The sequence below is a fragment of the Falco peregrinus genome, chromosome 1, assembly GCF_023634155.1.
Source record: "Falco peregrinus isolate bFalPer1 chromosome 1, bFalPer1.pri, whole genome shotgun sequence".
NCBI classification, from domain to species: Eukaryota; Metazoa; Chordata; class Aves; order Falconiformes; family Falconidae; genus Falco; species Falco peregrinus.
In genome coordinates this window covers 58,757,858-58,785,617 of record NC_073721.1, presented here as the reverse complement: position 1 = coordinate 58,785,617, position 27,760 = coordinate 58,757,858, and the positions used below count along the sequence as shown (strand labels likewise).

Here is a 27,760-nt window from a genome sequence, read left to right as displayed (position 1 = left end):
GGCCCGGCATGGCCAGCTGCGACCCCAGCGAGGGCACAGGTGAGCAGGGACGGATGGTGGCACAGGACCACGGTGTGTCACCCCAGCGGGAGCCGGCGGCCCAGGCGCGGGGGGGCACAGGTGGCCAGAGCAGGTGGGAGAGCACAAGGAAATTGCGATAAACCAGGAGAGGTGAAACTGAGGCCTTGAGCACCGCCCTGGAAACGGCTGCCTTCACTGATCGCTCAGCTGGTGTCACCCCGGCGGGGCAGGCAGGGGCCGCGCAGGCGGCAGCGGGGCAGGCAGGGACCAGCCGGGGCTGCTCCCTCCGCCGGTCCCTCGGCCCGCGGGCGGGGGTACCCCAGCGGCCCGGCGCGGAGGCTCAGGCGCGTCGGCGGCGGACGGGGCGCCCCAGGCGGGAGCGGGACCCCGCGGGGTCCGGGGCGGGCCCGCCGGCCTGGGGCCCCTCAGCCGCGGGGGAACGATCCCGCTCCCGCCGCCGCGGCAGCCCCGGCCCCGAGGGGCCACCCCGGGCCCCTGCCCTCAGCGGGGAGGGGGCGCGCGCCACGCAGCCGCCGTGCCGTGCCGTGCCCGTGCCCGCCGTTAGCAGGCGGCGCGCGCAGCTGTGAGGCGGGAGCGCTCGCGCGGCACCCCCAGCCCGCGCGCCGCCGCCTGAGGGAAAGCGAAACCAAAAGGGCGGGGGCGGGGAAGGGGAAGGGGCGGGCGGGGGCGGGGCGCGGCGCGGTTCTCCCCTCCCCTCCCCTCCCCTCCCCTCCCCTCCCCTCCCCTCCCCTCAGCGCCGGGGCGGCGGCGGGCGGGCGCGGGGCGGCCCTGGCCCTGGCGCCGGGTCAGCGGGCACGGTATAGCCGCCTCCGGCTGCAGCCGCGGGTGAGTCAGAGCTGCCCGGGGAGGGCGGGCCGGCCATGAGCCGCGCCGCTGGGCTGCCAGCAGCGGCCGCCGGTTGAGCCGCCAAGAAGTTTCCCCGGTGGCGGCGGCGGTGGCGCGGCGGTCCCCATGCACGCCCCCGGCCGCCGGCCCTGGGGCGCTGCCCGGCAGGCGCCCGTCGCCCAGCCCGCCGCGGAGCCCGGCGCGGCGCTGCCCGGCAGCCCGGGGCTCGGCCGGGCCAAGCGGCTGAGCGTGGGGGAGCTCCGCTCCCTCTTCGAGGCGCGCTGCGCCGCCGCCGCCGCCGCCGCCGCCCGGCAGCTGCCCGACCCGGCCAAGAGGGGCGTCCGGCCCCCCAACGGCGTGCTGCCGCCCGTCATCCCGCGCCTCACCGTCACCGCTGAGGAGGGCGAGGAGGCGCCGGGCGGCGGCCCGGCACCGGCGGCGGCCCCGGGCAGCGGCTGGCTGCGCACGGACAGCTCGCTGCACCTGCAGTCCCGCCGGCTCTCCACCTCCTCGCTGTCCTCCACCGGCTCCTCGTCCCTGCTGGAGGACTCGGAGGACGACGTCCTGAGCGACACGGAGGGCAGGAGCCAGGGCATCGTGCACCTGGAGCGCGGCGAGGACACCAACCAGGTACGGGGGCCCGGGGGTCGCGGGGGTCCCGAGGCCCCGCTGGGCGCAGGCTGGGGCCGCCCCCCCCCCGCCGGGCACCCGCCCCGCGGCCGGGCACGTCCCGCACCGCAGGCGGCGCGTCGGGGGCGGCTGAGTGGTCCGGGCGGGCTGGGATCTTCCTGTTTTGTGGGGTTTTGCTGGGCTTTTTTGTTGTTGGTTTTTCACAGTCTCCTTTCTCAGATCTTCAAAATAAATTTTTTCCAGGCATTTACCAGCAGGTATTTTTTTGTCTCTTCCAATCCTGGAGTCCTGTGGTTGTCAATTTTTGAGCTGCTTCTTGCTGTGAGCATGACAGGAGATGGGGAGGAGCTTGGAATGGGTAGAATGCGTGCTTTTGTCCATTCTGGCAGCAACGCATTCTTCTCAGTAAATCCCCTCTGTAATTTGGCAGCTTTCATCCGTGAAGTGTGCTGCTGAAGGCATAGAGTTAGTTGCTTTTTCATGAGCTTTAGTATATACTTGCCTGACTCCTTATACTGGGCTTCTTGGGGTTTTGTAATGTATGTTGCTCTCCCACCTTTATTAATAGAGACCACAGCCTGAATTGTTCTGCTGCCAGCTCAGAGGCACCGAACTGTTTTTGAGCAGAACATGTTTTGAAAAAAAACGTATAAGCAAGAAGTAGCACAGCTTGTAGGTGATACCTCCAGCTGGACTTTTCTCATGGTAATTGTGGGTTTACTACTTTAGAGGACACATAGTACAGGAGCTAAAATGCTGTGAGCGATACTGGTTTTGTTTGCATCAACCTGTGGCCTGCTTACAGAAGAGAAAAAGAAAGGGTTGAAAAGGTTTTGTGCTTTTTTTCATACCGCTTATGAGGAAAATGATAATAATACCACTTGTACTCTTGTTTCTGAGATAGAATCTGGTGCGTAAAGGAAACGTTTACTATTGTTTTGCTTTCTCTTCTAAAATCATGCTACGCTGCTGGGGATTTTGTGAAAGCAGTGGAAGAATAGAAATTTAAGATGGAGAGGGGCTAGAGGGTCTCATTTGACGCCATATCCCTGCTGTTGCAGTGGGCTTATGCATGGTTAATCTGGAACAAGAATTTAGTTGTAGCACTTCAGCGATATGGAGAACTTTGTGATGGCGTTGTGGCATCTGGTTAACTTCTCTTGAATACAGACTGAAGCAAAAGCGATTCTTCAGGTGAGAAGCCTGAAAAAACCCACACAAACCCTTTAAGATTTTGCTTCTGCATCTCTGAAGTCATTGGTATTGTATGTGACACCGAGTCGTAAATCATTCCTTAGAACTTTATCCTTCCTTTGTAGTCTGACATGCGTGTATCTAAAATGTACAGCATACGTGCATGTGGGTGGTGTTACTTTCTTTTAAATTACACAGAATTTCTAGGCACTGCAAAATGGGAAAAGGTCTTAATCACCTTTTAATTGCAAGAAAAGAAAATTTTACAAGTTAAGAAGTTGTTATTTAGCAATGCTTTATGGACAAACTAAAAATAGCTGTATTATAAATGTTTTAAGCTCTGAGACAATGTCCTACTCATTTAGGTGTGTGGGAAATCAAGAACTTTAATAGTATTATGGGAAATCAATTTCTGAAAAAGTTTTTGCATGTTTCCCAAGTTTAGCACAGCTGCAGGATTTTTTAAATGTCTCATTGGTAAAGTAAGTATTCACTCAGCTGGTAAAATACTTCATGTTTTTAAAGGCTGAGTTACTTTTCCATACCTGCAGCGTCGGGGAAGATAGGGCAAACTGCCTGCTGAGGGCCTGCATTCTGACTGATGTTCTTGATCTCGTTCTTGCCTCTGTGGCAGGTTGGCAAGCCAGAGCTGGGGCTGGGACCTGGGACTCCAAACCAGCAGGGCTAAGTATCACCCACTTCATGACACTGTCTAATAAATTAAGTGGGTCGTCTGCTTAATGCATACTCGTGTAGTTCCTTGCTGCGTTACCTACTGAGAGCTCAGATCCTGGGAATGTGCTGTTTTCCCTGGGGTCAGGCTCACTGCCCTTCAGCTCGGGTGGCTGCGCTGTGTGCTTGGGGATACCGGGAGGTGACCAGGACAGGCTTGTGCTGGTGTTTGATGTCCTTCTGTACCGGCCAGCGCTGTGATACCAGCGATCCCTACACTCAGCTGTCCGGTCCCTATGGACACTGTTTTGTTAGCGGAGCAGTGAGTACTGAGCACGTAGCAAAGTAGGAGTCTGAGCTTTGAACCAGCGTGGGTTCAACTTTACAGCGTGTCCTCTTTACTGATTAATCTTGAGGCAGGATGAATAAGTCTGTGTTAGAACAGAAGGCTTTGGTTTCAAGGCAGGCATGTACAGGTGAAAATAACTAGAAATTTTAGGATAACCCAAGGAATGGCTTTGTGTTTTGAAGATTCTATTTAAAGGCAAATTGGCACATTTTTTTCATGCTTATTGTTTCTATATAAAATACATAATTTTAATAGATGAAGGCTCCTTCTCAGAGTGGAACATAAAAGATAGAGACTTTTCTGAAGGGAAACGGAAATCAGAGGTGGGCCAAATTTGCAGTTTCCTAATTCATGGGAAATTGTGACATTTTTAAATTTCCCTCTGATTGGAATTTCCTTAGACTTTTCTTTGGAAATGTTAGAAATCAATTTGTCGCCTGGCAGCTTACGACTAAGCTCAGACCAGTGCTCGGTGGGTTGTGGACCGTCAGAGCCTACCAGGCTCCCCAGTGCCTAGCAGGGACCTTGGAAGCTTGCCCGAGTCTTCAACTGCGGGAGCAGAAGTTCTGATAAAGTTCCTGTTATCAGGGCTCCAAGGCTTCCATCTGCAGACCTGGGAACTTGAGACCTAAGCTGAGGAAGGCCCTCCCAGGCCTCTTGGTGGGAGGCCTCTGCTGTTGACCTGGAAATCAAGACCCATTTGGGTCTTTGAAATATTGTGGGCTCTCAAGCTCCCAGTGCAGGAGCACGAGCCGAGCGCCCTGGAGCCCGCCCTTGCTGCCCTGCGGATATCTGGCCTTAAATCCTGGGTGGGGGCTGTGGGGCGCTGTCCCCAGCTGTGCCCGGCTCCTCCTGGCAGCCCGCTGGGCAAGCAGGGCTCTCCGGGGGGGGTGCCATTCAGCTGTGCCTTGCACGGTGTTCTGGGTCGGATGGCATATGGTGACAACGTGAAATTTGTGTGTCTTACTGAAGCACGTTTGGTACTTCATTTTGCAGTCACTGGTGGTGGCTTTGGGAACTGGACTGTCCTGGCTTTCCTGGAGGAAGACCCCTCCGGCCATTAAAGGTTGGCAGTGTGGGAGAAGCCCAGTTGTGCTGCTCTCCTGTTAGCTGAACTCGTGGTTCTGTGACACCGACTGCACATAGCTGTACTAATGTAGTTTGCGTAACACCATAGCTGGAGCTTCACAGATTTTGGCGGTTAACTGAATAAAAATTTATTGGTTATTTTTTAAATAGCCAATTGACTGGATAGGTTTTGCCTTATGACAACAGTTGGCATTCCTGCCTTCCCCTACATTTAAATGGAAGCGTGCTTTTCTACCCTTGCCTCGCACCATCTGGGAGGTGTACATACACAGCTGAATCTTGCACCAGCGGTCCATTTATAGTAGTGGAGAAAGTGCAAGAGTTATGTATTTTTGTCTTCATTCCATGAGTGAGCCATTTTAAGAAATACGTAAGTCTGGTTAGCACCTTCTTTGTTGGGACAGAGACTTTAAAAAGTGTTTTTCATGGAGAATAAACACCATGGTAATGTACAGCAGCCTCTTGTCCTCTTTATAGGAGAATGTTGTTTACTGGATAGAAATATGCCAGATAAATCTGCTCATTCTCATAACTGTGACCTGTCATTCCAAATTCCTAGATCTGTAACCATGAGAACAGCTGACAGCTTGCTAGAGAAGCAGCAGTTCATTTCTTGCGTGTGACAATACCAGTCCAGAAACTTTGGGGGACAGCCGTTAGTCAAGCTTGTTTGGTTTCACTAGTCTTCTCACTGTTATTTGTCATAGTGCCAAGCACCTCAAAATGGACAAACATATAGAGAGGCGCACACACACTTCATAAATCCAGACTGAAAGTTTCAACTACTTTGGCTCAGGGGTGGGTTACATAAGCTAATGCGGTAGAATAGAATTGTTATTTTTAAATGAAGAATGGGAACGAAGGGATGACATAAGTAAGACTGCTAATGGGTTTTTAGCTTACTTTCCAAAGGAAAGAAAGCTTGTGTAATCACTCTATCAATTCCATTTTAACAGTTTCAGTAGATTTCAGCCCAATCTGACAGTGGCACAGACATCTCAAAGTTTCTTTGAGAGCTATTTAAAGTTCCGCAAAGATCAGCCTCTGGGTAGAAGAGAGGAAACTGAAATAAGTGCATACCTTTCCTTCTCGGGGGAGAAGGTGCAAGATGAGTCTTTTGTTTTGCTTGTTTACTAGCAAACTGGCATGTGCATGCTGGCGAGCTGGTCACTGCTGGTGCTTGGGCCAGCCACAGCAGGCAGTGCCTCTTGCCCTGAGGGAAATCGGGAGGAAGCACCCAGGGCTGGGGACGGCACTAGCTGAGGAAGTTGGGGGTGGGTGGGAATGTGGAAACGTGAGAGTGAGTGGAGTTTTTTTGGCACAAGCTGGTAAAGGACAGTGACAGGTGCAGTTATTCTGATGAGGGTGCAGGATAGCAGGTATCAGGTAAGTAGGAACCAGGCTTCAGTAGCTTGCTGCTCACGGAACAACTACTTTTAATGAAATGCACTTTGCGGTTCTAAAAAAAATATGCTGATTTATGATGACAGTCCTGTATACTGAAATCTTTCTGTTGTATGCTGAACAAACATGAGGTGAACAGCAGCAGAGTACATTGTACATTGCGCATTTCTTCGTTGCGTGGTTACTGGGCCAAAGCTCTGAATCGGGAGCCTTCCCCTAGTCCAGGGGTGGTTTCTTCACCACTGTGTGCTCAAGTGGTGGGGTATGTTGAAACATCAGCAGTATCAGTTCTAGTGGTGACTGCTTGTGAGTAATGTGGATTCTTGTCTAGTAGGAAATGAGTTGGCTCTTACCAAATCAGTTGAAAGAGAGGCAATTAAATGTCATATCGCTGAAGAGTTCCTGATCCTGGATATATCTGAAATGGTGACCTAGATGTTACAAGATTCTTCTCTTTTGAATCAACTTCCCCCTGATAGTTTTCACTTTTTGTACATTAAAGGACATGTTGCTTGGGTGTACAGTTTAAAATTGAAAGAGATCTAGTATAATATTTTTTTTCTTATGGACCTGTTGGATTAGCTGTGTTCTAGAAGTGTCTCTATATGTGCGCTTCTACAGTTCAAGCCTCCTTATAATGCTTATTAGATCTGGAAAGAGGGGAAGAAAGTAACAGTGACTGCCCATTGTCGTGTGATGTGTTCGTATTTAAGGAGGTCATACCTAAGCAGATTCTTCTCAAGCTGTTATTGACTCAGCAGAGCTGAAGGTTTATTTGTGAAAACCCACACCAGTCTCAAAAGGAAAGTACGGGTAGCGGCTGGAGCAATAGTTTAGAAATTTTGCATGTCTGTATGTTTCTGGGTTCTGACGTTCTTACCCTATTAGACTGATTTGATGAGGGTGAACATATTTTTAAATTAAATGTGTGGCAGCTAACACAGAGAAAAATAACCTCTGAACTCACATCTTGGGTTTATTATAAATGGAACATGTTAAAGTGAATCAATTTGATTCAATGCTCAAACGAGATGCAATTTAATACAGCTTATATTTCTGGAAGGTGAGAATGCACATTATATTTATGGGGTAGATAGATGTTTTGTTTAGCAGTGGCTGAGAGAAGAACTAAGGGTCATCATACAGCATTTTGTGGTGATTATAACGTGTGGCAGAAAAGGTAATGGCATCCCCGTACCTCATGGAAGGAAAAAGGGATCCTGTCTTACGTACAGCACCAGTTGAATCACTGTCTCTCTTCCACCTTCTCTGTCAGTGCAGTTTTTGTGGAGGAAGGGGGCTGAGGCAGAACAAATTGGCTTGTCAGTCCGTATTAATCTGGATCTTGCATAGCGTAGGTTTAGACTGTATTTTTTAGTGCAGTTCTCAACTTTCTCTACCAACAGGGCTTCCTCTGCAAGGCTCACCAGTTGGGCAAGAAGGCATTGCCTGACATAGCACAGCATACCTGGGGAGAAATAGCATTAAAAAAAAACCCCAAACACCCAAAAAAGGGAGGGGGGGGTAGATGTTGGTCCCCATGTATTTGGGTTTGGTGGCAAGGTGTTGGTAGTGGGGGGCTGCAGGGGCGGTTTCGGTGCAGCACTGCCCGAGGCTGCTGCTACTGCCTGGAGCCATGACCCACGCACGGCAGCCCCCGCCGGGGCAGGGGACCAGCGTGAGGAGGGTCCCCCCGCGGGGAAGGGGCGGCGGGGGCAGCCTGGCAGGGACTGACGGCAGCCCCGGCCCTGCGCCCTGCGGGAGGAGAGACCGTGGGAGCGAAGCGGAGCCTGGGAAGAAGGTACGGGTGGGGAAAAGGTGTTTTTAAAACTTGGCTTTATTTCTTATTATCCTACTCTGATTTGATTGGCAATGAACTAAACTAATTTCCCCAAGTCGAGTTGGTTCTGCCCGTGACAGTAACTGCTGAGTGGTCTCTCCCCATCCTTATCTCAACCCACCAGCCTTTCCTTACACCATCCCTCCCCGGCCCCGCTGTGGGCAGTGACAGCACTTGGTGGGCACCCGGCGTCCAGCCAGGGCCAACCCACCGCCCTCCATCAGCTCACGCTGAGCGGAAGCGTAGGGAAGGGGCAGCAGCTACATGTTCATCCCGTGTCAGACTCCTGGTCTATTGTTTCCAGTACTTAACTGGTCCATTCCTGTCAGTGATGGAGAAAGCTTTCTGGGGTAACCCAGCCAGCAGCATTGGGGTGGGTTTTTTGTATCAATAAATGCTGAGCTTCCCACAAGGGATGAAATTTTCCTTTACATTCCAAAACAGGGAAGCGTGAGACTGATGCTATAGAAACCTACCCTGAACCCATGAGGCCTGGCTATTATTCTATTCCTTGGTGAGCTTGGGAAGATGTTAGCCAAAGACCAATTGGCAGCTCATTTGAAGCAGCAGTATCATGGACCTGGCACAATCCAGATTTAGAGCTTGGGACAGAATCTCCGAGCCAGTTGGTGACTACAGCAAGCATGACACAGACACTGCTTTGTGGGAGCCTGGCATTAACTCAGAATCCAGGAACACTCCTCATCTACAGGCTGAAATAGCCAAGTAAGGTGGTGCAGCAAACACAGACGACTCAAACTGTTCACCCCAGCCCACCAGTTACCACCTTTACTTTACTCACATTCAACTTGAATCTGGTGTTCATCATCAGCCGCTGACCTCATCCACACCCGAGCCTGATAAGAGGTGTGGTTACAGGTGATAAAGAATAAGTATGATACATGTTGTATCTGCATGTAATTGGCACTGAAAAGTGTGTGATTCATAGTCCACCGAATGATTACCTGTTTAACAGGAGGCTGGAATGTTGTGGAACTGTGTGAGTAAGGAAGCTAATGGCGATGGCACAGCTCACTTCTGATGTATCAGAGGGAAGTGCAAACTCCTGTAGTTTTCACACAACTTTCATATGATAAGAGTAATATCTCCTGGTAAATTACATTGCACACTGCGTAGAAAGAGAGTGCCTTTGTTTTCCACTGGTGGTAGGAAATCATCTTTCATTGTCAGTGTAACCGATTCTGTCCCCTCATCTCTGCCACATCCTGACATAAACTGATCCAGTCCTGGCTATAGCTGCCTTCACTACTCTGAGCTGCTACAGAGAACACAGCAGTCTTTGTGCCTTAGCTTTTTTTTTCAGGCAGCTCTGTATAGTTGAGAACACAGCAGCAGTTCTTCTCAGTAATTGTTCAATGTGGACAGCGTGTCACTGCTGTCCTTGGCTTGCTTTGGTTCCTGAGGTGGAGTGCCGAGCCAAAGGTGGGTTTCTAGTGCTCAGGTGGGGCTGATGGAGCCCCACTGGCAGGTGTGTTCAGCTCCCTCACAGAGCCGGGCGAGCTGGAGGAGCCTCAGCTGTGCGTGGGCAGCCCTGACCTAGCTCTGCCCCATACCCCAGGCCCATCCCTCAGGGGAGCTGGAGGGCCCCCCAGCACAGTGCCCCTCCAAGTGCCCTCTGTAGCGGGGCCAGCCACTCTGCCTCGCCGCAGCGCGCCTGCGCAAGGGAGGGAGGGGGAAACCTCGTGGCCCTGTGTCAGCGCTTGCTGCTGCTGGAACCTACTCAGGTGCTCTGAAATCACCACCTCCACTGGAAATCTTCTAAGATCCCCTGAACTAGTGGGACAGGTCGTGGTCTTCTCTTGTACTTTCAAATGATGGGTCTGGTGGGCAGACGCATTGGAGCGGGAAGCTGCCTGATTCCAATGCAAGCTAGTCAGGAGCAAAACTGGAGATGAGGGAGGTAAGAGGGTTGTGATTGGGTGCAGGGTGATTGGGACTGGCTGGGCATGCCACTGGAAGTGCAAGGGGAAAGGCTTGTCGGAAGATCAAAACTTAACGGGCAAGAAGACTATTGCTTTAAAACCCAAGGAAAATACATTCTCAAAAAAAACCCCCACAACCAAACCCGCATCAGGACAACATGAGACAACTGTATTAAGAAATCATCATTCAGTCAAGCATTGAAAATATCTGAAATAAAAGAACTAAAATGACTTCAGTATGGGTGTATTAATATTCTACAGCCTTTAATTGCAAGCAGGTGTAGTTCTTGACACACAGAATGCATGACTCTCAGCTAATAAGCACGTGGTTTAGATTTCCAGTCAACACAAAGGACAAGTTACAGTTCCATGGTGACTGATGGCATGTGTTGCAGGACCTCTGTTTCTTCATAGGTAGGTATGCAGCAAATCAGGCGGGTTGCACGAAGGGAAAGCCTGACTTCCCGATCAAATGCTGCTGAACGCTGCTGCGGAGAACGGCTGGCCTTTCACAGTGGCCCTGGGAGAGAATAGGCAAGTTATTTATGCAGACCTTCACCATGGACATAATCATATTTTTCTCACTCTCCTATTGACCAACTTGAGAGTACAGTTCTCACTAGCAGAAATGCTGAATGTTTGTACCTGCAATGGAAGTTAATGGGAGCTGTTCTACAGTATTGTATAACACTAGGTACTAGGGAAAGCAGAAACTGACATCTCAGATTGGACTTTCAAAATCAGTAGGTACTTTTCATTTTAACTTTTCTTCAGTATTTTCCCTGTGAGATATGACTGTAACAGGTTGCAAAACCAAACTCATTAAAGTTTGAAAAGCACTCTGCTGCTGCAGTCATGGCTGTCTTCAAAATACTAGACACAACTCAGTAACTGTGTTTACAGTAATTTCCAGTAAGTGAAGTAAAAATGGTAAAGCCAATGAGGACAGAATAATCCCCCCCCCCTGCTTTTTATAGAGTCAGGAATTGTTTGTTTACACTGAATGAATAGGAACTACAATATGTTATAATTAAAGACTGTATCGTAAGCTCTGCAGAAAAGGGTAGGTGTTGCCTTCAAGAGGATAACTTGTTTGCATCAAAAACTTGAGTTCTAAAAATTTCTTAACTTTTGAATACTTGGTTTTGCACTGAAGACATCATTAAAGTTCCAGCATAATCGTAATTCTGTATCTGAGCAGGTTCCAGCAGCAGCAAGCGCTGACACAGGGCCACGAGGTTTCCCCCTCCCTCCCTTGCGCAGGCGCGCTGCGGCGAGGCAGAGTGGCTGGCCCCGCTACAGAGGGCACTTGGAGGGGCACTGTGCTGGGGGGCCCTCCAGCTCCCCTGAGGGATGGGCCTGGGGTATGGGGCAGAGCTAGGTCAGGGCTGCCCGCGCACAGCTGAGGCTCCTCCAGCTCGCCCGGCTCTGTGAGGGGGCTGAACACACCTGCCAGTGGGGCTCCATCGGCCCCACCTGTGTGCTGTGCCCCGCAGTCTCCACAGAAGAGACTGTCCGCACGCTAACGAGCGTCTCCTGCAGATGAACTTCAGGTTCTTAGCATTTGCCAGGTTAATCAGGTTGACTTCTTCTCTTCCTATGGACTGCTCCTGCTTTGAAGACTTGACTCTTAGCAGATTTCAGGCTCCTTCAAAATTCAGGGTTAAAAAGCTTTTCAGAATATTCATCAGAAGTCTTGTAATGGGATCAAGATGTACCTTTTTCTAGCTTTGGAAATAGCTGAAGTTTTGTTGGAGTTGCTCAGTCTGAAGCAAACAGGTTTTGCCCTTCTTTGAGGTGAGTAATTTATAACAATTCTCAGGAGAATGAGACACAGAAACAGAAAGATTTCTTGTGCATTGGTGCTTTAGTGGCTGTATAGGAAATCTGGGGTTTGAGACCCTCATCTTCTGAACGAGGCAGAACTAGAGCAAGTGCTGACGGGTAGCCTCTCCATCGCTGTATGCTTATGTGATGCAGTGATAGGAAGGATAAAAATCTGTGTGAACAATGTTCATGCGTGCAGATTGTCTGTTTGTTATCTTTTGTGGGGTTTGAGGGGGTTGTTGGCTAAGTGCACTTGCCCCAAATGTTCTAATCATGATAAGCTCCTCTTGCTGTGGGCTCCTCCTCAGCCGTTCCCCCACGTGGATGTTCTGTAGGAACAGTGGCACCGGTACCACCAAGGGTCAGCTTTGTTCACAGGAGAATGTAATCTGAAGAAACTAGGAAACTTCCTGCACTCCAGCTTTCACTTCTCATAGTGCAAAATGCTGAGTATCAGAATTTTGGGCTGATACTTGGGTACAGTTTGTATTGTCTTACCCTATGGAATTTAGATATGGAACTTTTTTGCCTTCTTTGTACTAACCCGGGAGGAGTAAGCAGTTAAATCCTGAGGTACTCGTTTCAGGACAGATCCTGCTGTTCTGTTGAACAAGTGGAGATTCCTGACCTCCAGGTCCATTTGCCTGTCACTTGCTCATGATGCCTCCGTGGCTACCAAAGGCATTCAGTAGAAAAAGTAATGAACCCATATTTTAAATGCATTAGGAAGAAGTGAGTCCCTGGAGTTCTCTCTGGCCTAATGATCTGCATGAATCTGGGCGCTAATCAGGCCCCTGTAACAGTTTCATGGCTTATTTTCCCAAAGTTTATAACCAGACCAAAGAGAGTGTGTGACTGCCTGCCTTCAGCAATGCGACCAGGGAGGGAGGAGGTCCTGTGCTATCTAATAGCCCTGTGCTTGTTAATCACTATGCCAGCAGCCTCCAAGGGCTTTTCCAGCAGTACGACTGGCTCATGTCCTGAGCATGGTTTCCTATTCCAATATTAAAACTGGAGGGACAGAAAACTAGCTATCTTTTTCTTCCATCCCTGTTTATCCACTGGGATTTTCTGCATTATCTCTAGAAATATGTCCTCTCCCATTGACATAGTTGCATGTCTTGATCCCAGTCTTCCTTTTTAGTCCTCTGATGTATAGGCAGCAGTCCTGTCTGGGACAGGAGATGGCTATAGGATGAATGTAGCCTAGTCACAAATTTTCTTTTTACATTGCATTCTTTGAGAAAAAGAACAGGGCAGAAAAATCAGTCTTGGCTTGTGAAGTAACTTCTCTGCATAGCTTGTTCCCCTGCATGCAGCATAAGCCATAAATCACCTGCAAATGACACCTCAAATATTGGTCTTGTCTTTGCTGAGCCCTGATGTATTGGTCTTGGTCCTGCTACCGATGTCCAATTGTGTGTGGAAGCTGCTGCTTGCTCCATGTTTCAGGAGGCTGGTGTAGGTGGTTGTGCAAGATACGGGAGTGTGGCTTGCAGTTCTGTTGCTAGGAGCCAACAGTATGAGATTCTTTTTAAGTTTTAGGGTTTTTTTTTAGTCTCTCTTACTACAAGATTAAAGTTTTGTAGATAAATCGTCTATGTATAAACTACACTCTGTTTGTTTTATTTTATTTTTAGGTGGGTTTGCATCTTAATAATTGGCAATTGATGTTTGTGCTTCTGAGAAGGTGGGATCTCCAGCATCTTGATTGTAAACACATGCGTTTACCTTCAGGGCAGAGAAAACATACTCTGTACAACACACTGACTATTGTTCAAACACCCACAACTCTTCAGGAAGGCAGATGCCTTGTTTCAGTTTCAGTCTTTCATTGAGTCACTCCTGCTTATGTAAGATCTGAATTTGACTCTCTTTCTTAAGGCTACATTATGGAAATTAAAATCTTAAATAATCCCTTGTCTGCTGGGACTACCTGCTTCTGGTACGGAGGAGGAATTCAGCTTGCCTTTCTTGTGCTGTCCTGTTAACAGAAATTCTCTTTTGATCCTGTGGTTTTGCTCAAGGGAGAAGTCATCTTTTCTCCAGATTCCTTACGTAGTTCCTAGTGCTGACATGGGGCAGGAAGAGTTTCTCTGATCTTAGGTTTGCTCCAAAACCAAACAGTTACCTCTCAACCCAGAAGGCCCTCTTGCTCCTATGGGGAAAGGTGAAGGGTCCCCATTTCCATGTAACTCCAGGTTTTTCTCCAGTGTTGCCACGTTCCATTTATGGGCTCCATCCTGCCTGGGACACTGGCCTCGCTTGTTCTGTTCTGATGCTAACCCAAATAGGAGTGTGACGGGGGGGGGGGGGGGGGGGGGGGGTGTTTGGCGGGTGTTGGGATTTTTTCTTGTGTGTGTGTTTGTTTTTTGGGGTTTTCTCCTTTTTTAAAATCCTTTCAATGCAGTGGTTTGGAATAATCTCACAGTTACTGTGTTAAAGCTCTGAGTTTTAAAGTCGTTGCTGAAGGATGTGGCTTTGCCCTAGGTAAATACCACACCCCACTAAATAACAGTGCCTATGGCGTGTTGATACTTGCATTCCATGGCAAAGGGTGGGCTGTGTTTGAACAGCGGCGTGCATGGTAGGTGAAGCCGTAACCACTTATGCTTTGTTAGAGGAAAATGGAGGTGTGAGTTTGGAGGAGACAGAGAGCCAGAGTACTGGACTTTGACTTGTGATAGATTCGAAGAGCAGATGGTGAACTGTTACAGAGTATTTCTGATCTGTTTTTACATGACATATTTTTAGACTCTAATATTCCTTTTCACTTAACACTATGTTGCTGCATATTTGAGTACTTGAATGCCTTATTTAAGTGCCTCTAATTTAGTTTATAAGCATTAATTACTTAAATTGTTCAACAGTGTTCTGAAGTGGAGCTGTTACAGCCTGCAGTTGTGGGAACTGGGGCAGAGAAAGGGCACGTGTCTGGACCTAGATCCCATACTGAAACAGCGGAGTTTGCTCAGATCTTTTGCAAATGGTTGTCCAATATTTTAGGACGTTAGAAGCTGAATTATCATGGTAGAAAAGAAAAACGTTATGCGAGTACACTTTCAAAATAAATAGCTATCAGTAACATCTTATTATATGTATGTGCATCCATACATGCATGTGTATAGTAATTTCAGAAATCCTAATTTGCAGACAAGTGTTGGGGTGAGTGACTTAATTTTTTAAATGAATGTTTCAATACTTTTTAGGAAATGGAAATAAAGCACAAAAATCAGGATTATGTAACTTTCTTCACTGTCCTGCAGGACATAGGTATGTTTAGACTTGATGATGAACTATCTTGGTGCTTGTGACTAGAACTCCTTTCAGAAGTATTGCAACTCATTGATGCTGGGATTGGCCTGGTTCTGCCCAGGTGACCTCAGTCCCCTGTGACTGAGCTAGACCGTGATTTTACAGAGATCTGTCGAGCCTTGAAAGCTCGCTGATACCCATGGAAAGCCCTTTTCTGAGATCTCACCTGAATGTTTCGGTTCTGTTGGAAATGAAAGCTACTTATTCTTGTCCTTCCCAGTGGACATGGAGAATAGCTTACTGCTCTTACAGCTGTGAAAACTTGCTGTGTATTAGAAGACAGTTGCCATGCTTGGTCGTCTCAGGGTAAATAAACACAATTCTTTTGGCCTAAGCCGTAGGATGTTTGATGTTTGTCAAAATTTTTGTGGAATAGTGAGCACAACCATCACAGATAACTAGTAGGTTCTTACAGCAACCTTAACTCTACCCTTGTGCTTGCTATCCTTGCCTGCAGGAAAAAACGGGTTATAGCAGAGTAGTCCTCCACTGTTCCTTTCAGACAGAATTTCAAAGTTAGATGGCATATGGCTTCTGGGGCCGTTACATGAGGATGTGCTGGAAGCATGGTAGGCTTTCAGCAGGTGTTCACTGCCCCAGGGTGCTAGAGATATAGGAGGCGGCCACTCTCCGGCCAGTTAACAGAATACAATTTTGCAATTTCTGTCTGATGGTTTTTGGTGAATGAGGAAGTGTAATAAAGGATAAACATTAAAATGTCCTTCATTTTTCTTTATCTGTTCAGACTAGAGATTCCCTTGTGGCCACTGAATCACTGGGGTGTTAAACTGGTGCTGAGCCTAGCCCTGAACTGCTGGTCAGGCAGGACGGAGCAGCCTGCACCACCTTCGCAAATGAGATGAAGGACATGCTCAGCTTCCTTCCCAGGCACCGGAGCTCGCCTGGGGAGGTGGGCTTGCTGAGGTTCTGTCCTGGCGTGTGGCCAGAACGTGGTGTCTCGACAGCTAGGCAGAAACTACACTGGTCTGAATGGGTTGGGACTTGAGGTCATACACAGTTCATAGAGGACACATTTGTACCGTAACAAATTGTGCGTATGTTTTAGGCTGAACTTAATTATTGGTCTACGTGTAGAGAAGTGTGGATGCATTTGGGTTTTAAGTATTTGCAAATATTCATCCTGTTTAGAACTGGTAATTCTGTGCGCTGCCTAATAGGATGTTAGGCTCATTTTTTTCTTCTAAAGTGTTGTCTTTCTGGATGTCCGTTTCTCATGACTGGCTATGTCAATCAGTGACCCACAGCAAGTGGAGGGTTAAATGGAGGATGGGCAGAGAATTCTCAAATAGCCAAACCGTGGCATAGAAGGTTTCTACAGACTTAAACTGCAGTTGTTTTGGAGGTTAAGAAAGATTTCTTTCCTTCTGCCACACTGTCTGCTAAAGTGATGTTTGATTTACCACAAAATTGTTCTGGGTGATGGACAGCCTGGATAAATCTCAAATGCCTGGGCTCTGAAAGTGAGTCAACTTTCCTACAGTGAGGAACTTTCCACTTACTTCTTGGGTAATAGCATTTCAGTTTCCAGCAAGACTGATGTTCTGGTGGAGCCCTGGTAGGGGCAGAACCTCTTTGGTTCGGTTTTCCTGTGTTCAGTAGGGACAAGTGGCAGAGCTCCATCCTATTAAAGAGCCAGTGTCTTCAGAGCAGAGTGCAAGCGGCGAAAGTAGAGGCGATGGCAGTGTTTAATGCTTGCTGTCAGAGGCAGGTATTTTCAGTATCCTTTAAAACAGAAAACATGGTTTCTTATTAAAATAAAATCTGTCTTTCAGTCAACAGTATTGCTCTTTACAGCATCTCTGTGAGAAAAGTGAGGGAAACCCTGTGACAGCTTAGTTTTAAAGCCATCTAATTCCTTGACTGTTTTGGCTTTTGGCCTGGCAATGACATAAAGGTTGTAGATATTTCACTTGGTGAAACAACATGCCAACATTGATTTCTGCAGAACAGTCAGCAGACTGTGCCCCTTGATGCTATTTGCAGGAAGGCAAGCAGTGCTTTTGCTTCTTCACACTTCATTTTTCTCTGATTTGGAGAGGGACTGCTCCTGGAATTACAAGTAGAATCCAACTGTGGAGTGGGACGTGGGACTTTGTGCTCCTAGTAATTCAGTCCAATACCGACCATCTGTTTCTCTTCCCTCCGCTTCTTCCTTTAGTCCAAACCTAGTGAATATCCAGCAAGCTTACCCAGTCTCCTGAAGGGTCGTGAAGCCAAACGGTGTACGCATCTCACTGCCTGGCGAGTGACGGAGGAGAGGGCTCAGAAACCTGAGGCTTCTGTCTTGCAGCTTTGTTTCTGCTTATTGCATTAAGTGCTTCTCATGACTGTGAAGACTCAGTGCAGCCCGTGTCAAGCGTGGTGCAAACAGGAAACGAAACCCTGCAGTCGGAGGATACACCTGCCCTGTGCTGGCGGAGCAGCTGCAGCCCGCGCCCATGGCTGAGCGCACAGCCGGAAGCGTCGGGGGCTGAGTATGGGCTGAGCGCCGTTTCTTCTCAAAGGTTTGGAGCCTGGATGGTGAAAGAGAGGGAGGGAGAGACAAAGGTGTAGTCACAGTCTGCCTGGCAGTCTGATGAGAGGTGCTGATCAGGAAGTCGCTCGTGTCACATTCAAACCGCCGTGGTTTAGGAGCGTAGCGTGCGTTTTCCCTTGCTGTGCTCACCAGCCTTACAGCTCCCGCTGGCGCTTGGACACCACAGGGAGATCAGCGGTGTGATGGAGCAGGGAGTGTTAGTTCGCTTGGGGACTGAAGCAGATTCAGGGTCTTGGTCAAGGCCCCCAAGGCACCTGGTGTGTGGAGGTTGCTCAGTGATTTCCTTGATTAGGAACATGGTTACACTGTTTGTATTCCTTGTGCAACAGCTAAGAGCATTTGAAGTAACATGGCTGCTCTGGCAGAAATCCAGTTGCAGTGATTTGGCCAAATTATCAGTTGATGCTGGTTGGCACAGCACCTCTGACAGTCTGAAGAATGGTGCTGTTGCCTATTGGCTCAGGGCACAGACTTTTTAAAGCAGATGCTCAAACCTCCAGACTCACGGCTGGGCTGTCCATTGATGTAAGTTACCATAAAGCAGCATTTTGATTCTGACCCTTAAATACCTTTTTGTGTAGGGATGAGCAGTTGCTGCTTTGCAGACTGGTGTTTGTGTGCATCAGGAACCCATTTACTGCCCAGGGAGAAGAGATGACGATGTGGTATGATGGGACTAAGCTGCTGCGGAGACTCACCCTGTCTTGGGAGCTGAATCAAGTGTGGCACTCAGAAACTTAGTTACGAAGGTTTGTGTGAGTGTTTGCACGCATGCTCCTGTTGGAGCTTGCTTGGGGAGCATTCTTCTTGTTGACTTGCTCTTTCACCTCCCACCCATTGAGATCTTTGTCTCTATTTGTGATTCATGTCTGATTCAGCCAAGTGGGTAGTAGACTTGGCAGCAAGAATCTCCTTAGTTTGAGGATTCCAGAAACCCTTAATAAGGGGCAGATGCACAGACACTGGCTGCTGAAAGTATAAAGTAAGTGCCTTATATGATAGATTATTTTTTTTTTAATTTGAGGCATTTTTGTTTTAGCTACAGGCAAATGTTGCACCTTGCTTCCCTACACAGAGCCTTTATGGATATGTAAGTTACATTTCTCTCAACAAATAAGGGAAAAATGACTAGTATACCTCATTTTCTCCATTGCAGTATGATGCCTTGTTACGTCTTTCGAGTTTCTTCAAGTACTGAATGATCTCAAGCCTAGGAGTTTGTTATAGTGTGGACAATGTAAATAAATAATAATAAAAAAAAGTAATGGAATTTTGACTGACTGCAGGGAAAAGCTTTTACTAGCTGCTTTAGATATTTTTACAGTGTGCATGTGTGTGTATATGTAATATCTATTAGAAGCAGAAAAAAACAAGGATAATTATAATTTGCTTATATCAGGCATAAAGATGTCTACTGTTCCAGGATCTGGATCTGATCAAGTCAACTGCCTGCCTCTTTCAGATCTGCAAAGGCAGTTACATTAAGCCTCAAACTGAAAGGACTCAAAACCAGAATCCCTCAGTAGGCAAATTCTGTGACTAACTGGAATGATATCATGTTGCTCAGCAACTCTCACTATCTTCTAAATTACTATTTTTTTTTACATAACATCACTCAAATCCCCAGATCTCTCCATGAGATGAGACCGTATGGTTGGCTGTCCCAGAGCTGCACTGCCTTGAAAAAATGAAATCCCTAATTAACCCTTGAGGCTGGCTGCTGTGAAGCTGCACCCCTGGGAAACTCATTGGTTTGGGGGAAATGATGTTGATAACAGCTTGTCTTGGTAGAATATTGTGATTTTAACTGTGCAGTAGATTCTTTGTTAAAGTGTTTGTGCTTTTTTTTATAGGTTGTACTTACAGTACCGTAGTTACTGATTACACACACACACAGAAGCATATATAATTACAGCGTAGTTAAATTAGGCTAGTAATTGTCTTGGTTGTGGTCTGCTCCAAATGATTTCTTATGGTAGCGGCAGGTAGCGGCCGCGTTGAGACAGGTGAAAGCAAAGTTTGCTTCAGACTGGGCTTTCTTATCGATGGGCGAGTGCCCAGAGGACGGGGCCAGGCTCTTCCCAGCGGTGCCCAGCGGCGGGACGAGGGGCACCGGGCACAAACCGCCACACGGCCAGTTCCCTCTGAGCAGGAGGGAGAACGTGTGTCCCTGGCGGGTGGCGGGGCGCTGGGCCGGGCTGCCCAGAGCGGCTGGGGAGGCTCCTTCTGCAGGGCCATGGTGCAGCCTGCGGGGAGAGCCTGCGGGGGGGGATGGGGCTGGGGGCTCGGGGGGCGCTGCCCGCCCACGCCGGTCGGGGTTCCATGACTTCGCTCATGAAAATAACACTGTTAGTAGCTTTGGACCTACATTTAAGTCCTTTGCACGTGCATGTCAGGTGAAAGTGACAATAAAGCAGCATGCAATACTGATAATGGAGAGCAAAACTGAATACATTAATTTCATTGTCTGAATTCAATTAAATGATTGAGTAAAATGGCATTAAAAATGAAGAAAACAAACTAGCTTTCAAGGTGATGTATTTTGGTTTTAATAAACTAAGGTAAATAAAACAATCAAGGATGTTGTAGTTAAAAATAACTCATAGGTTTTTAAAGACATTTTATTGAGTTAAGTAAATGTCTATACTATAAAAAGTAAAACTGAGACAATAATACAACTGTAAAACATACAGAGAGTTCAGAAGGAGCAAATATTAATGGAGAGCTAATTGCAGTGCTCGGCCCTGCCAGCTGCTCCCGCTGGTAGCTGGGGCAGCTCTGTGGGTGCCCTGTGTCAGCGGCAGGGTGCTGGCTGGGAGCCCCCGGGGAGCGGGGGACGGGGCGGGGGACAGGCACTCGCAGCAGGAGGGCGAGCCTGGAGCAAGGCTGGCGCTGTGCGTGGGGCGGCCATAGCTGACACCCAGCCGGGTGCTGGCCGGGGGCCGCTTGGCGAGGGCAGCGCCGGTCCCTTCGCGGTCCCCAGCCGTGCCCTTCCCGGTCCCTTCGCGGTCCCCAGCCGTGCCCTTCCCGGTCCCTTCCCGGTCCCCAGCCGTGCCCTTCCCGCTGGCAGCTCGGGGTTGCTGCGGCCCAGGGACGCCGGCGCCGCCCCCTCCGCCCGCCGCCTCCCTTGCGCTGCTGGGCCGCGCTGGCCGTGCGAGCTGGTGGTCCGTGCTCTTGCGTTTTGGGCCTTGGGCTCTTACAGGATCCTTTTGAAACACACGTAGTAACTTCTTGATAATTACATTTTTTGTGCTACTTGCGAGGCCCCGTGGAGAAGCCTTGCTCCCTCGAGGAGTGAGGGAGGCGGTGGCAACCAGCGTTACAGAGCAGATTTCAGCCCCCGGGTCCCCGAGTGGCAGAATTTAGCCTAAACGATGTAAAGACTTTAAGAGAACAGTAGATTATGATGACTGACTATTAAGTACTCTTTCTTAAAGCCTTTTAGGGGGGAAAACAAAAAAAGATTACAAAGAAATTTCTCACTATCCTTTTGTTTCTTGCTGTCATAATAGCTCTCTGTAGGCTTGCGTAGGCTTTGTACTAGTGCACAAAAAAGACAACAGGATCTTGGATAAAGAAACTGATGAAATTTTCCTGGAAAAACGATTCAAGGGACATTGTTTACTATAATTAGCAGAATTTCCATGAAAATTTACCAGCTCAGGCAAGAAACTACTCCTCCACTCTGCTGCTGATGGAAGAATGAAATTTTTTAGAGGGACCCTGTTGATTTATGTTACATTTCGGTGTACTTTTTGTTCTTTAACTCATCATAGTTTCATGTAACATACTAGGATTATTAAAATTGATGGATTTTTTTTCCCCCTGAAGAAAACATTTTTCTTATTCCCCCCTCCCCCAATACTTACTAGTTTAGATGTGATTGGTGTTTTTAATTACTGTAATTACTTCACTTAGGACTCAATTCTGCTAATTCCTGTGTATGTTATCTGTTTGTCAGTGTTCATCTAAGGGTAGTTACATGTGTTCAGGGTGTTCACAGAACTGAGATCTTTGTTTTCATTTTACCTTCACATACGGGAGAGATTTTTTTTCACAGAACAGAGGAAGGTTCAGGTCCCTATTCCCCATTGTCCTTAGGAGTCAGAGTAGCTCTCCTGTCCCTGAGGGATTCAGCATATGCTGAGAGAGAGATTTTGGTTGTTTTATATGTGTGTAAAACAACAACAGCAACCAAACACGCATGCACACACATATACACACACCCCTCCCCACGGAATTCAGGGAGTCTGGACTGATCTGTTCAGTGAGCTAGGCTGTTAGGATAGCCCATGTCCTGAAATGGTGGGAGGGTTTTGGGAAAGCCTGGTGCTCCCTGGGGATTAATTCTTGAGGACAGTGAGGTCTGAGCCAAAACTACTTAAAATGGATGAAGTTTCATGGATTTTCCTCAGCCAAGTCCTACTGGTGTGTCTGGGCAGGATTGTCATGGCTGTGCTTCTGCCTGCTAGTAATGTATGCACTTCTGCTCCCATCATGAGGAAAGGCCCACAGAGAGCTGTGCTCTCAGAAACAATGATTCTTGGCTGCTGCTCATTTTTGCTGTTTCTTAATGGATAGACATGATGGCAACAGCTACCTTCATCCAGGGTTGAACAGGCTGGGAATACCTGGTCTGGCTGGCATCCCGTCTGCATGTGCCGGTGCTAACACGGAGCCGGTCTGCCACATCTGCTGCATGGATGTGTGCCGCTCTTCAGTGCTGTGCCTCACCTTCAGGAGAGTAATCCAGATAACACAGATAAATGTCAGATACCAAGCCACAATCCTTTGTGTGCCTTGTGGCTGCATGGCAGGAATTGGTTCTCCCTTTCTCTTCCCCTGAATTTTTATTCTTTTGCTACCAGGGACACGGTTCCCTTGGCACAGCCCCTCACACAGACTGACCTGTTGGCAGGAAACTAGCTTTTCTCCTCTAGCTTCCCGCACCTCTTATTGCCTGGGGAGATAAATATATATATATATATAGTGTCAGTTACACTTTACATAGAGTAATTTATATACCCAATCTAAGAATATTAATAATTTCTCATGTTTGACTCTTGGCCTTTTTGGACTGGTTTCCTTGTTCCTATGCACTGGCTGGGAATCTAGAAGAAAGGAGGGCTTGGAGAAACCCAGGCATAGCAAAAGATCAAGGAGGACTGAGCAGGAATCTAGAAGAAACAGAAAGGACTGGGGGAGATACAGACTGCAGATACGGATGGGCAGTGGTAGCAGTCCTCTTTGCCATTGCAACATAAAGCAGTGATTTGAAAAGCACACAATACCATTGCTAACAAAGAGGAAAAGATCTTGCTTTAGAAATAGAAGTGAGAAAGATTCCTCCTACAGCAGGCACACAAAGTTTTCATCTTCCCACTCACACCACTGCTCCAACAGCACGCAGCCCTGTTTGCGTCCTGGCAGTTTGCATCCTGGGTTGAGTGAATCGGGAGGCTGGAAGCTGCAGGAGAGAAGTGCAGCTGCTGGGCCCCTGCTGATGGCTGCATGCCCCAGGGGACGGGTCTGAACACTGTCCTTTCCCTCCTGGCTTTGAGCCTCACGCTTTCCCTGTCTTGAGGGCAAAATGGTTTGGGAAGAGATTATTTAAAATAACTTAAAAGAAAAAAAATAAAAATTGTCAGTGTCTGCTTATTGGTTAAGTAGCTTAGACGTACTCATCCAAGGCAGCTGTAACCCAAGCAGCCAAAGTCCACTTGAGCTGGGGCTGGATTTGGCATGTTGTCTCTCCTTCACACCCACAGTACAAATAAAAGCTGCAGCTTTTTGGGGCTGGGTGGGAGGTAGGAGGTGGAAAAGCCACTGGAGTGTGGTGTGGCATTGACAGTTGATGTGCATTCCTTGAAAACCTGTGTTTCTCATCACTTCTGGGTGTAGCAGTATGACATGTCATTGGGAGACAGGATGCAGTTTGTTAGGAGCGGGGACATTATGACAAGTATGGGATCTTTATGGGAGAGTAATGGGCTGATGGGTGACTTCTGGTTAAGGGATGGGTGAAAAGCAGTGTTATCCTGAAAACTGGGCTGGAATCTTCAGAAAACTAAACCTTTGGTGGCACGAGTTACATTCAAAGGGGTCATTTAATTTGGAATGGTGTTTACTTTCAACTGGTCTTTAAATAACTTAGGGCTGTGTCCTTCTGGAGTAGAAACAGCAGAGTAAACTGAAGGGCTTAGTTAACTCTGGCAAACAGACTACACAAGTAATTTACCTTTGCTACTTGGATAACAATATTTACATTGCACTTTCCTCCAGAAGGAGGCTGTGGACATTTGTAAGTGGTGTACAAGAGTCTCCCTCATCCTCACCAAACAGCAGCTAGCTCTGTGTAAGAGACAAGGTGCTGTTTAGCACTGCAAGGCTGCAGTTTGGAACGGCTTAAGGCAAACAATACTGAATATGAAAGGGTCGTTTAAACCTGCAGAAGGTATTTATGGAATTGGAGTTTAGCTAGAGCTAGTAACATCTGTGGAGTTGTGGTTAGCGCAACTGAGCCTTCATGATTCTCAAACATCCAGGATTTTCTTTGGATGCTTCCTCTCATGGGTGCAGCATGTTTTTGAAAGTATAACTGCTGCATGGGACACTTATATCAGATCCAGAGTGATTTCTTTTCAGCTTGAACTGCATTCAGAACCAAAGTAAGTTAAGTAGGAAGAAGCAGTCTTATTTTGGAATAAGTATGCTCATATGGTGATTATATCGTTATGTCAGTTTAATTTGCAGCATTATGTAGAACTTTCTTATCAAGACAAATCCTTAAAACAAAGATTACCTGCTTCTATGAGTTCATGTATCCTTTTGATAAGTTCTAAGATAGCCCCAGGGTTCTTTCCTCGCACAGTCGCCAACATTGCTAGAGGATACTTTATAAAAAACTTGGTATAAGTGAACAAGTTTGGGGAAGGGTGATCAGGTCAGAGTATGATCTGGAGAGCTACATTTTGCCTGTGTATCCGTTGTCTGCAATTTGACTTTTTTGTATTTTTCACTTCTGTAGAAGTGTAGTGTAGAAGACAATAAAAATCTGGTATGCTAAGCACCTAAATTGTCAGATCAATATCCCTGCTGCAGAAGACAGGATTGTTTTAAAGGTGGATTTTTCAGGTGCTGAGCAGTGACTTAAACTCATTTTCAGTGAAATCAGTGCCCCCCACTGATTTTGGTGAATCCCAGTTAGGCCATTGATGAGCACTTCTGTAAGTGCAGCCCAGTCCCCAGCTGTACTTGATCTCAGCAAAAGCCCCTCATTCCTGAGCTGTTGCACACAGGTATGGAGCAGCTCCATTTTTTTTCGCCAGCCAGGGTATCATGTTCTAGTGACGGAAGACGTGAGCCTGCTGTCCTTGTTTGTGAAGCACTTTGGGATCCCTCAGCGTGTAACATGAACGCCAGCAGGCTGTGGTTCTCTCCCACGCAGGTTTCAGTTCCAGAGCACAGGACTTTTCCAGTTTTTACTCTTTTTTTTTTTTTCTTTCTTTTTTCTTTTTTCCCTTTCTGCCTTTGCGACAGAGCACTCAGCTGATTTTTGTGAGCAGCTGGTCTGTTTCCCTGCCTGCCAGCAGCGGTACCCAGCCAGCTGCACTGTGTGGCAGCCAAAGGTGGTCAGAGCAATGCCCAGCTTTGTTAAAAAGTAACGAGATTGGCAAAGAGGGGAGGGAGCTGGAAAATCCGTGACCTGAAGTAGATTCTGCAGCACACTGGCAGTGGGTGCTGAGGGACCTGAGGCACCTGCAGTTGCTCCGTGTCCAACTAGAGATGCATTTTCTGTGCATCTGTTACAGTAAGACTCACCTGCTGACTCGGAGGAAGCTGTTAGTCACGAGGTGACGATGAAGTTCTCTGGGAAAGGAAGCATTGCTGACAGTGGCAAACAGCTTATGTTCATGTCTCATGGAAGCTTAAATGTGCCTAAGCACGTGTTCAGCATCTGCTGTCCGCATACTGCATGACTCAGGTACAGAGGGTCAGGTGTGGCTAGGAACAGGCTTGTGTATGCAGTATGACTTATTTATTTATTTATTTCTTGCAGGCAGTTTTCTTGTGAATGGTAGGGCATTATATTTAAGTATTGGTCCATTCTTGGGTTTATGTGTGTACTTTTCTGATGACAATCATAGTGTCTGTTCTGTGGTTCCACCTTTGAGCACTTAGTGAGGAACAATTCAGTGTGCATGAAGTTACATGGTAGGTTGGTGGCATGTCAGGATTTCAGCTCTTGCCCAACTTAATATTTCTTTTCTTCGTATTCCAGAAAAAGGCATGGCATACAATTAAAACCATGGTTAACTTACCAGTCATCAGTCCCTTCAAGAAACGCTACTCGTGGGTGCAGCTGGCTGGGCACACAGGTGAGATGGGTATCTTCAATTTGACTGTCTCTGGAGTGGGGATGGCAGCAGTAGGGAAAACAATGTTTCAGCATTTCCCTATTTCCTTCCTTCATGTAAAAATGAAGCAGGCAACAGCACATAAATCTGTGAATTAGAACATCTTTCTTTTAGTTGTGGGGGGAGAGGGAAGGGAGAGTGATACAGCTGGGTAATGACCCTAGGGAAGGGTCTGGCTCCTCATGTATCCTTGTAAGGTGGTATACGTAAAACGTGTGTTAGAGGGAAACAGGAGGGACTGGGGAGTTGAAGCCTTAGTCTGCCTTTCGCTGTTGGCTGTGGTATGGGATTGTCTTCCTTGACTGAGTAGTCAGTATGCTAGTTCCCTAGTGGGAAGGGTTAGTGTCCGTACCCTTGTGTACTTCAGCCCTGTCAAGGACAGTGCTCATAATACCAATGCCAAACCCCTCATCGGAATGTAAGCCCTTGGGTGGAAAACAAATCTGGTGAAAACTGCCTCGGGGATCAGGTGTTTGCATTGAGTGTTGTTGCTCACTGTGTGAGTGCAAGGAGCAGCTCAGTTAGCTAGTGCTAGCTTCATGTCTGTAGAAGTTGGTAAGTGTGCTCCTGATGTAGGCTTTGTTTCATTGCTGTGGCAGAAAAAAACCCAACAGAGAGAAGTCATCAGGTTTGCTTCTCTCTTGCTTCATTTAATTCTTATGCAGCCCTTGTTCCTAAAGAGGTAGTGTGGGGTTTATTAGTACACATGTGGGCAGGCACCTACGCTGCATCGTGCTTTAATGCAGCACCTGAACCACCTCTTTATATGCTAATGCGCTAATACAGTGCACTTTAAAGCTGTGCAGAGAAATTTATTTAGTCCTAGAAAAGGAGTAGCTGTATTTTACACAGTGGTGTTGGTGGGCCTGACTCCTATCACTCAGGGTGCTGTGATGCCCCAGTCTTATTGCAGTTTTTATCACAGCGTGTGTGGGGTTAGCTTGGTCTGTGTGGAGTGATGCACTGGTCATGTAATCATAACCCTGCTGGGGGCTTGTGTAGAAGAGGAAGGTTAAGGGGTTACTAGAAGCTGATGGAAGTGAGGCACTGCTCCAGTTTCCTTTAAATAGTTTTCTGTGGTGCTTTTAGTCCATCCTTTTTGCAGCTGTTCTTCTCTGATATGACCAGTTCTTTCTAAACTGAGACCTGGGCCATCACAACCATCACCCTTGTGCTGAGGCAGTGCCAGTTCTAGGATTTGTCAGAGAAGAACCGGTTCGCAGCAGCTGAAGGTTCCTGCCGTGATAATGTTGAGCATTATCCCTAGGATTAATGAGGCTCCTACTTTGGCACCTATTTTATGTCATGTAGATTAAAGGCTACCTCTGAATGAAACACATACTTTCCTCGGACGTTATTGGCAGGGTGCAGGACAGGGAGAGTGTCTGCACAGGAGACTCCAGACAGCTGCAATCTAATTACTTGCCAGTCTTGGCCTGTGCAGACTGTCATTTGTACTGGATACCATTCAGACATGGGGTTGTAAAAAAAAAACAATTGCACTGCAGGCTGTACCTGCAAATTAGAAGGGCTCTGGAGAAGAGGCAGTACCTGGAGGTACATGCGAGCGCAGTCACAGTGTGTGTGTGTGTGTGTGTGTGTGTAGAAAGGGCAGTGCTTGGCTTCTGGCCTGTTCGTGGCTGCTTAACGATCACT

General features: G+C 47.8%; 1 protein-coding gene across 1 annotated transcript in view; it reads left to right on the top strand.

Moving 5' to 3' along the window:
* Positions 1 to 773: 773 nt before the first annotated feature.
* Positions 774 to 27,760, top strand: part of ITPKA (inositol-trisphosphate 3-kinase A) — a 40,606-nt gene continuing 13,619 nt past the window's right edge. Inside the window, exons 1-2 of the mRNA XM_055813458.1 lie at positions 774 to 1,497; positions 25,969 to 26,065. Of these exons, the coding sequence (XP_055669433.1) occupies positions 994 to 1,497; positions 25,969 to 26,065 (601 nt within the window). The 5' untranslated portion in view covers positions 774 to 993. The remainder of the gene's footprint in view (positions 1,498 to 25,968; positions 26,066 to 27,760) is intronic.